Source organism: Sorex araneus, chromosome X, assembly GCF_027595985.1.
Source record: "Sorex araneus isolate mSorAra2 chromosome X, mSorAra2.pri, whole genome shotgun sequence".
In the NCBI taxonomy this organism is placed as follows: domain Eukaryota; kingdom Metazoa; phylum Chordata; class Mammalia; order Eulipotyphla; family Soricidae; genus Sorex; species Sorex araneus.
This window is the reverse complement of record NC_073313.1, coordinates 58,649,125-58,658,726: the sequence shown is the minus strand read 5'-3', so window position 1 is coordinate 58,658,726 and position 9,602 is coordinate 58,649,125. Positions and strand designations below refer to the sequence as shown.

General features: G+C 63.7%; 2 protein-coding genes across 3 annotated transcripts; both read right to left on the bottom strand.

The window, feature by feature from the left end:
* Window positions 1–827: 827 nt before the first annotated feature.
* On the bottom strand, window positions 828–4,492 carry NAA10 (N-alpha-acetyltransferase 10, NatA catalytic subunit). Its single transcript, XM_004606502.2, has 8 exons — window positions 4,330–4,492; window positions 3,960–4,058; window positions 3,807–3,865; window positions 2,977–3,022; window positions 2,775–2,890; window positions 2,564–2,608; window positions 1,658–1,742; window positions 828–1,173 (listed from the first exon to the last, which is right to left on the bottom strand). Exons 1-8 carry the CDS (start codon window positions 4,348–4,350, stop codon window positions 937–939), a joined length of 708 nt encoding a protein of 235 aa, XP_004606559.2. The 5' UTR covers window positions 4,351–4,492; the 3' UTR covers window positions 828–936.
* Window positions 4,493–4,594: 102 nt separating this feature from the next.
* On the bottom strand, window positions 4,595–8,599 carry RENBP (renin binding protein). Of its 2 annotated transcripts, XM_004606600.2 has the most exons (10): window positions 8,330–8,599; window positions 8,189–8,264; window positions 8,034–8,109; window positions 7,787–7,959; window positions 7,206–7,430; window positions 6,783–6,864; window positions 6,485–6,660; window positions 6,206–6,337; window positions 4,816–4,903; window positions 4,595–4,740 (listed from the first exon to the last, which is right to left on the bottom strand). In XM_004606600.2, exons 1-10 carry the CDS (start codon window positions 8,581–8,583, stop codon window positions 4,604–4,606), a joined length of 1,419 nt encoding a protein of 472 aa, XP_004606657.1. In that variant the 5' UTR covers window positions 8,584–8,599; the 3' UTR covers window positions 4,595–4,603. The 2 variants fall into 2 exon arrangements, with proteins under 2 accessions (XP_004606657.1, XP_054978964.1); XM_055122989.1 differs by having other exon boundaries at window positions 4,595–4,903.
* Between the last annotated feature and the right edge of the window lie 1,003 nt (window positions 8,600–9,602).

Below are 9,602 nucleotides of genomic sequence, written 5' to 3'. Positions count from 1 at the left end.
CCGCTGCTGGGCCCCGCCCGCGGGCAGGTCACGTGGTAGGTACTGCCAGCCAACCGCGCTTCCCCGCCCCCCCCCACAAGCGGCGGTATGGGGTTACTGCACTCCCCCGGGAGGCGTGGGGAGCAGGGAGCCAGGGGAAGGTGACAGGAGCCACTTTCTTGGGGGGATCTGCAGTCTGCAGGAAACCGCGATGTCACTTTGCATCTGTCAGCACGAAGAGGGAAATAGTAAACCCCGGGCTGTAGTTAACAACAATCACCAGTATATGGCTCGACTGAAACAAATGCAGGGCACAGAAAGGGCTGAACGGGCCCAGGCTTCTTGTGCAGGAGGCCCGTGTTCGATCCCCACACCACACGGAGCACCCTGAGCACGGCTGCGTGTACCCTGAAAGCCAAAACAACATTAAATTTTTTTAAGGACAGCTTTATTTACTAATGGGGAACTGAGGGACTCCCTGGGCTCTGCGATCTGTAAAGCCAAACCTGTGCAACAAATAAAGCCTGCTCATTATTTTCAAATGAACGTTTAAGAAGCACCTACCTGCACCAGGGGTGACACTGCAGAGCAGGCACAGATTCAATCCCGATACCCCACGTGACCCCTGAACTTCGCCAGGAGTAAGTCTTGTGCACTGCCGCAGATGGCCCAAAAGAGTGTGCAGACACTATGGTGGGTGAGAATCGGTCGAGCCTGCTGGCTAGGACCATTACCCAGAGAGGGTGTCTGTCAGCACAAAGCCCAGTGAGTGACAGCCACCCCCACAGCTGACCTGGCTTCCCTTCCTCTGGGGCTGGGAGGCCCCCAAGTGCTCAGTATACACGAACTCCCACCACTGAATGGCGTTTATTGGAAAGCTCCTGGGGCAAGGCAGGAGGGGACCAGGATGAGGGGCGAGGACAGAAAGGGGTGCAGTGGGCGCTGGGTGAGGCGGCTCTAGGAGGCCAAGTCGGAGGCCTCTGAGCTATCCTTGACATCCGTGCTCTCTGTGGTCTCGCTGACCTCGCTGAGGTCTTTGCTGTCACCCCCGATCTCCTCTGCAGTCAGGCCCTTTTCCTCACGAGAGGCCTCTCCAGCGCCCGGAAGCAAGATGGCCTTGCCTTCCACCTTGTTCTCAATGGAGCTCAGCATCACATGCCTGCCCTTCTCCTTCAGCTCCAGGTGCCGCCTTAGCTGCCAGGGAGAAGGGCGTGCTAAGACGTCCCCACGCCCGCCCCTACTTCACCCCCCAGCTGGACAGAGCTGCATCCTGGCCCTGGTGCTCATTTCCTTCTCCATGCGGAGTTGCAAACCCTCTCAACGTCTGGGCCCCGCAGAATCCCACTTTGACTAGAGGGGCCAGGAGGACAGTGCACCAAGGAGAGCGTTTGCCCTGCACGCGGCTGACCCGGGTTAGATCCCCGGCACCCTGGGTGGTCTCCCGAGCACTGCCAGGAAGGATTCCTCAGTGCAGAGCCAGAAGGAACCCCTGGACATTGATGGGTGTGACCCAAAAACAAATAAAATGAATTAAAAATTGTCAGCTATCACTGTGGCCCCTAAAACTTTCTCTTTTTTTAAATTGTACTTTGTCTTAGCTGAGCTCTCGCACCCCCAGCCCATCCCCTAGGCTCAGTTGTGCATCAGGGAGCAAGCAAGCCCCCCACCTGCCCCTCACCTCATCAGCCATCTGAGTGAGGTCCCGCTTCATGGCATACGCATCTTCCCCATCGGCGTAGTACTTAGGCTCCACCTCGCTGATCCTGCGGGCAGGGGGTGCTGAGAAGGGAGAAGCCCAAACACAGGCGCCATCTGCTCATGTGGCAGGGGGGCATGTCCCCCTGGCGGGGCCCTTGGAGAGATCTTGCGTGGCCCCTGCTCCCCAGCAACCAGCAGTGCCCACCGCCATGCCAGTCCCTAAGTGGCCTTCCCCGAGTCCAGCCAAACGCCCCTTCCCTCCCCGTCCTGCTTCTGGTCCCGAACACACTGCCAGCCTGGCCACCAGAAGGGGCGCTGGACTTGGTCCCAGCTGAGGCTTGGTGAGGCTGCGTCACAGGTGCCTCTCGGAAAGCCCAGTGGGAGCCGCTTTTCTTCCCTCCCCCTTCCCCGCTCAGCAGGGCCCAGAGCACTGCACCCGTAGGGGCTTCTGTCTTTCTTCAGACCGTTTGAGAGCCACACCTCAAGGGCTACTCATGGCTTGGTGGTGCTGGGGGAGAATGCCCAGCAGAGAATGGAACTGGGGTCCTCACATGCAAAGCGGGCTCCAACCCGGCTCCTGCTACCTCCTGGGCACAACAGCTCCCTGCCAGGCGCATGCACAGCCCCCCCACCTCCTTCCGGCAAGCAGCGATGCGCCCTTCCGATCAGCCTCCCTGAGGTGTGCCTAACGTACCCATTCACTCTCAGTCCTGCTGCCCAGCTTCTGCTCATGTCTGGGCCCCATCTCTCTCCAGAACCTTCGCGGAAAGCTTGTGAGCCCTTCGGCATGCCCCCACCCAGACTGCACCTCCAGGACAGTGGCTGCGCTTGCACTCTGCGGCCTAGAGCCACGCCTCCTCCACCAGAAGGATCTAGAACTACTTACTGGAAATTGAGGGTGTTGGAATAGAGGTGCAGGGCGGCCCGGTTGCTGCAGAGAAATAAGGCAGCGCTGAGCTGACAGATGCAGGCGGGTCTCGCCCTCCTCCTAGACCCTCGTCCCCACCCAGCCCACTTCCTGGAGTTTCTCCAAAAGGCAAGGCACACCCCAGGACCCCCTTCAGGGTAGCAGCTCCCCCCTTGGACCCGGCCTCCACCTCTTCCTGACGTGCAGAGACACATATTTGGCGTTGAAGTTCTCTATCATGGCCCGTGAGGCCTGGTCCATCAGCTTCTGGGCCAGGCCAAGGCGCCGGTGGGAACGCTTCACGGCCTGGGAGGGGAGAGGGCAGGCAAGGAGGGACTTGAAGGGCTGCCCCCAGCCCAGTGTCGCTGCTGACCAGGCTGGGCGCTGCATACCAGGGAGGTGATGTGTCCGTGAGGCACGTCATCCGGGTCCTCTTCCCTAGAGCCAGAAGAAAAGATTGACTGCAAGGGCTGGGGAGACGCGACCCTCAAAAGCCCCTGCGAAGGGGCTGGAGCAACAGTAGAGTGGGTAAGGTGTTTGCCCCAGCACCCCCGAGCCTGCCGGAGTGAGCACGGGGCCAGGAGTAAGCCCTAAGTACTGCTGAGTGTGGCACCCAAACCACGCCACAAGCCAAGAAACACAGGCAGAGTCCATAGAATACAAAGTAACAGTGTGGGTGGCCAGGCGGAGGGCTCAGGATTCCATGCCACAGCCCTGAGGGCAGTGCCACAGAGGGCTGGGTTGGGGGTTGTGCATGCACTGCTGGAGCACCAGGGACAGCAGGGGCAGTTGGGGACATGGGCACGTGCGGGCCAGTTTGTGAATGTGCCACCCCATCAGCTAGGAGGGACGAGCTGGCCCTGGCACTGCCCAGCCCCGTTTCCGGCTCCTTGGGGCCCCCTCCGCAGTCTGGTGCCGGGTCTTGTCCCAAGTGCTGTGTCCCCTCCCTCAGAGCCACCTTGAGTAGGTCCTGTCCTGGCCCACATTCGGCCTCCCAGAGGGCCCCGCTCCACCTGCGACCCTACTCTTCTGTCAACCTCTAACTGACCTGGGCCAGGGGCGCCTGGGGTCCCGCCACGGAAGACACTCAAGACAGGCCAGCATGCTCGGTCCCCAGCACCAAGGGCCGGAGCACATGCTCTGGCTTGGATTGGATCCCCAGCAGGCCGCGTCGGGTGTGGCTCCCGAACCCCCCACCCCCACCCGAGGCTCCGTGACTCACATTTTGGCCAGCACGTAGCCCACGATCTTGCCGTTCTCATCCTCGGCGATGTAGGAGAGCTGGGGAGGCAGAGGTGGTCAGCGGCCAAGGGCCCCGGCCCCCCGTCCCACCCCCACCCCCACCCCCGGCGCCCCGTGCGGTTAGGGGCCCCACCTGGGGCCAGGAGAGGCCGTGGTAGAAGTAGTACTTCATCTGGTAGTTCTCGGGCAGACACAGCAGGTTGCAGTGCTGCATGTTCATCAGGTCCTCGGGCTGTGGCCAGCAGCACGGGGCGGTCAGGCTGGGCGCGTGCTGCGGCCCCGCGCCGACCTGGCCACCGGCACCCGCGCGCGCGTCTCGGCCCGGGGCCGGGTGGGCGCACGGCGCGGATGCGGGGACACCGCTTGCTGCGGGTGCACCCAGCCATCACGCCCCCGGGGAGCCCGTCTCCACGCGGGCCGGCGGCCACCCCGGAGCGGGAGCATGCGCACGCGGCCCCGAGCCCGCCCCCCAAGCGCGCCCGCGGCCCCCGCCCGCCCCTCACCCTCGCGTTGCGGATATTCATTGCGGCGGCGGTGCGGGCGGCTCCCTGCCACCGGCGAGCGCCGCGAGGCCAGGCGCTGGGGCTGCACCGGGAGCGGGGTCCGGCCTCGCCGGCGGGGGAACGACGGAAGAGGCGGCGCGCGCCTGGCCGTCAGCGGCCGGAAGCGCGGGCCAGCTGCACCCGCCTCCCCATCCCGGTAGGCCAATGGGCGCGCCCGCGCCCCGAGTCCCCGGCGCCCCACAGACACGCGCACACGCGGTGATCAGGCTCGGCTTTATTCCGCGACCGCGCGGGAGGGGCCGGGGTAGGGCGCCACCACGGCGCTGCGCACCGGCGCCGGGCCCAGGCGCTTCAGCAGGGCGTCCAGCATCTCCTCGCACATGACCAGGCTCCGCGGGACGTGGAAGCAGCCTGCGGAGACGCGCACAGTGGCGGGGCCGCTCCGAGGCCGCGGGTCCGGGCGGCGGCGTGCCGTCCCCCACTCACCTTTATAGGGACCCCCCTTGATGGTGAGGGCGACTTTCCCCTCCTGGGTCAAGTAGCCAAACCACTCCCCGAACTCAGGATCGCGGAACTGGAACAAGAAGGGCACCGTGGCAGCCCCAAGACTCGGGCCCCGCTGCCCCTTGCCCTTCTCGCAGTGGCTACTGCATGACCCGTTGGGGGCAGGGGCCCTGGAACCCCGAGAGGAGCCCTCGGAAGCTAGGAATGAGAGGCCGCTCTTATCTTCAGGGGTAAATGGCAAGTTTGTTGAGGGAGATTTTACGCAGCTTGCGATGTCGCTACAAGTTGTACCCGATGTATCTCAGTGGATGTATCTCAGTGAAACCAAGGGCGCAGGGCACTGCCCCATCAGCTGTGATTGCTTTGTCTTTTGTTTGGACTTTTTGGGTCACAGCCGGGCAATGCTCAGAGGTTACTCCTGGCAGTGGTGGTGGGGCCTCAGCTCACAAGTTTGTCCCTTGGCGGGGGAGGGGGGCCTTCCACTTCCAGCCTTCCCAGGTCCAACCTGTCCTAGAAGATACATTCCCTCCTGTCCCCAGCTCTCCACGTGACTGGAGCATGTAATTTGTTTTTAATTTTTGATTTGGGGGACATCCCTGGCAGCAGTGTTCTGGCTCACTACCGATGCTGCTGGGGGTTCTGGAGGCACAGGAGATTGAACTGGCCATGTTGTGTCAAAAGCCCCTCATTCTCCAGCACCACCAAGAGCAGCCCCAGAACAAAACGCCTAACTTCTGAGTGGGTGTATCCTTTCTTCTACGTGGGGGCCGGAGCATTCTCTTTCTAGTGACTGTTTATGTCTCCCCTTGGTTTTCCCACCTTGATCTTACACAGCCAGATAAAAACTTTAACCGTTTTTCCCTGCAGCTTTTTCTTGGATGCTTGAATCTTTGTTTTTCGTGTCGGTGTGATTGATGGGTTAGTGCATACGTGTCACCTGTTGGTGACAAACTTTGAGATTTCTTTTTCGGAGGGGGGGCTCTTTTGGGTCATACCTGGCGATACTGAGGGGTTACTCCTGGCAGTATGGGATCCCGGGGATTGAACCCTTGTTGTTGTCTTTGTTTTTGTTTTTTGTTTGTTTTTTTTTTGCTTTTGGGTCACACCCGGCAATGCACAGGGGTTACTCCTGGCTCTGCACTTAGGAATCACTCCTGGTGGTGCTCGGGGGACCATATGGGATGTTGGGAATCGAACCCGGGTCGGCCGTGTGCAAGGCAAACACCCTACCCCCTGTACTATCACTCCTGCCCCACTTTGGGAATTCTTGAGGGTCAGAAGTGGGTAAAGAGCATAGGACACGCCCCAGTCTAGGCCCCTCACCCCGCCAGCCAGTTTGGGGTGTATGCTCTGCCTCTGGGTCCACACTCACCCGTCGGAATGTGTACTCAGCCACTTGGTAGAAGCAGTGCAGCAAGGCAGGGTCCCCGCTGTCACTGTAGCCCATGAGAAAGGCAACCATGGCCTCGTTGTGCGGCCACCACAGCTTCATGGCCCACTCGAGCTGCGGGCACAGGCAGCTGGTCAGCGAGTATCCCAGCCCGCTCAGCCCAAGCAGCCCGCTGGGGCCAGAGCAATGGCTCATGCGCGCCCTCTTGTGGCCAACCGCCTTCCTGCAGGCTCGTGCCCAAGGCCGGGGCGTGCCACCCACCTGAGTGGGGCAGAGGCCATCCGCATCCTGGAAGTAGAAGAGGCCCCCGTGCTCAGAGTCCCAGCCGGAGCAGAAGGGCAACCACAGGAACTTCTCGATGACGCGGGCTCGCAGTGCAGCATCACCTTTCCGCCGGGCATACTCCAGCAGAAACCAGCCAGCCTCCAGCGCATGGCCTGCGGGGTGGGGGTGGCGGGGAGGTAAGGGCAGCTCCCGCTGATGCCCCTGCTGCTGGAGCAGGTGGAAGGGGTGGCAGAGGGCGGCTGCCCATAGCCTGCTCCGCACGCCTTGCCCTCACCTGGGTTCTGCTGCCTCCCCAAGCAGCCCGGAAGCTCCTGGCCATCCTCCGACACGGTCTCCAGCACGGCTTGGCCATCCCTCTGCAGCCGAGCACGGGGCTGCTGTCAGCTGCGCGGCTGACAGGCCCCTCCCCCTGCCGCAGCACCAGGCTTTGGCGGGACACCCGCTTCCAAAGCCCCAGAGGGGAACTGACACTGGGGGAGCCCAGCAGCCAGGCTCCCTGCCCTTCCTGAGGGCCCCCACTTTTCTAGTCCGTTGCCCACCCCCTCATCCCCGTCCACCTGTTCCCTGTCTGCACCGTAATAGAGGCCGCAAGGTCGCAGCTTGGGGTAGGGTTGGGGGTGGGCAGAGGAGGTGCAGTGGGGGAGGGTCGGGGGCTGCCCTGTGGGTGCCTAGAGCGGGGCCCACTTCGTGCCCCCACCTGGACGTGCTGCAGCACCCTGGCAGCACACCAGTCCCCCAGCTCCGCATACTGGTCCGCCAGTTCCTCATCTGCCTCCCCGAGCTGCAGCACCAGCCAGAGCACCATCATGGGCACAGCCATGGACTCTGCGGCCGGGGTGCCTGGAAGCTGGGGCCGGCCCAGGTCCGCTGGGTCCTCCCGCACCCAGTGCACGATCTGCTCCATCATGGACGTCGCCTCACCCTGTAGAAGGAGGCGGGTGGGCCGGGGGCAGCCCTGGCTGAGGCTGGGCCCACGGGAGTGCCTTGTCCCCCCACCCACTGGGCCACCCCAAGCAGCCAAGTCCTGGGCTCCCAGCACCCAGCTCTGGGCCACAGTTGGGGCCCCTCCAGCTGCACAAAAAGTGCTGGCACAGCACTTTGCCTCTGCCCCTGGGCCCCTGGCTAGGTAGTGGGTGGGTCCCGGAGGAACAAAGAGGCCCTGGAGGACGGAGAAGCCTCCCCCACACACTCACTCCCTCGGTCCCAGGGCAGCTAGAAGATAAGAAGGCTCCCAGGAAGGGACGCGGCCACCAAGATGGCAGCCCAGCGGGGTCACACCTGGTAGCGAGTCTCCCCAGTGGCCCGCCACAGCTCGTTCATGGCCACCGTGTAGAAACACTCGCTGAAGATGGTTCTCTGGACCTTGATGGGCTGGCCAGTGCGGGTGAGCGTGAACGCGCACTTCCTTCCAGGGAATGCCACCCGCGCGCAGCGCATCAGGAACTCGCCGCCTGGAGGTGGACAGAGGCCTTGCTGGGCACCGCGCATACCCACCTCCCCGCCGCCCGGCCCTCTGTGGCCTCACCTGCTCTCGCCGCCTCCAGGAGCTCTGGGTGATGGAAGCGCTCGAGTGTGCGGTACAGGCGACAGTACGTCCACACCTGGGGACGGAGTAGGCTAAGGTCTGGAGCCAGTTCGGGGTCCGGCTGCCACCCAGGCCGGCACCATTCCAGTTCTTACCTGGCGGCCCTGCAGCCACACGTACTTGATGTCGTCATACACTTGCCCGGTGCGGCCGAGACATGAGAAGAAGCCCCTGTGGGGGAGAGCGTCAGCCTGGGAGGGTGGGCCGCCTCCCCCCACCACGTCGCGGGCTCGTACCCGTGCTCCTTGTCGTGCGAGAACTGGGTCCAGAAAGCCATCACACGGTCCAGCTCGCGCCCCACGCACTCCTTCCAGGCCATGAGGGTCTCCCGCTCCTGCTCCAAGCTCCAGCTGAACACGGGACTCACAGACACCACCCGAGGCCCCTCCACGTTCTCCAGGCCCTGGGCCCCCGCTCTCAAGGCCCCCTCCTCCACCCTCTGCCCGCTGGGCCCTCCACCGGCCTGCCAGGAGCTGAATCCGCCGCTCATGCTGCTGTCCTCTCCAGGAAACCAGACGGAGCCGCTCTGCTCGCAGTCCTGTGACCGACGGGCACTCAGCTGATCTAGCTGTGCCCCACCCACCCCCTCCGGGGCTTCTTCAGGGCCCTGGGGGCGGGCCCCGTGGGGGCGGGCCCGTGAGGGCGGACCCGTGGGGGCGGACCCCCCTGAGGGCGGGGCTTGGCTGTATGGCCGGGTGCTACAGTCTGGCCCGCCGCAGGCCCCTGGCAGGGCTGGGCCGGCCCCCACGTGGCCTTGGGATACTCCAGATGGGGAATTCAGGTGGGCTGCCAGGGCCTTCTGGGGGAGCGATCCCCTGGGGCCAGGGCCAGGGCAAGGCAATGACGTCATGGGCCCTGTAAGGGCACGGAGCCCAAAGAATGGACCCAAAGATGGACCGTTAGCCCCACTGCACTCCTGCCCTTCCACCATAGGCGCCCCCAGGCTCTCCAGCACCCATGTCTGATTAGCAGCGAGGGGGTGCTCCGAGAGGCTGAACTGTCCCGGACGTCCCCGGCCAGTGGTGGACTCCCACGGAGGACGTGGCCCAAGGGGGCAGGGGGCCTCAGTGCCCTGGACTAGCAGCATGCTTGGATTTGGGGTTCAGGATCTGCCCTGGGGAAGGCTCCTCTCCATGCAGCAGCTAAAGTCTTGCCGGAAACACCCGTTCCAGCCTGGCTGCAGGCTGCAAATTCCCCCTGCATCAGTTGGGAACAGGGGGCACCCTCCACAGGGCATCAGAAAGGCTCCTGGGGGGCCTCCGCCTTAGCTCCTGGCTGGGGGCAGCGTCACGGCCGGGGCCCACCCCCGGCCCTCACCATCGTCCTGCCCAAGGATGAGCCTGGGACGTGGAAAATGGCCACTTGGCGGTGGCCTCCCATAGGTCCCTTCGTCTATCCCACCTGGCCCGCAGTCCTGCACAACCCACTGAACCCAGCCCCTGCAGGCTCCCTGGTGCTGATAGTGGGCACGGAGACATCCTATTGGCAGAGGCCCTTGGAGGCCCCCAA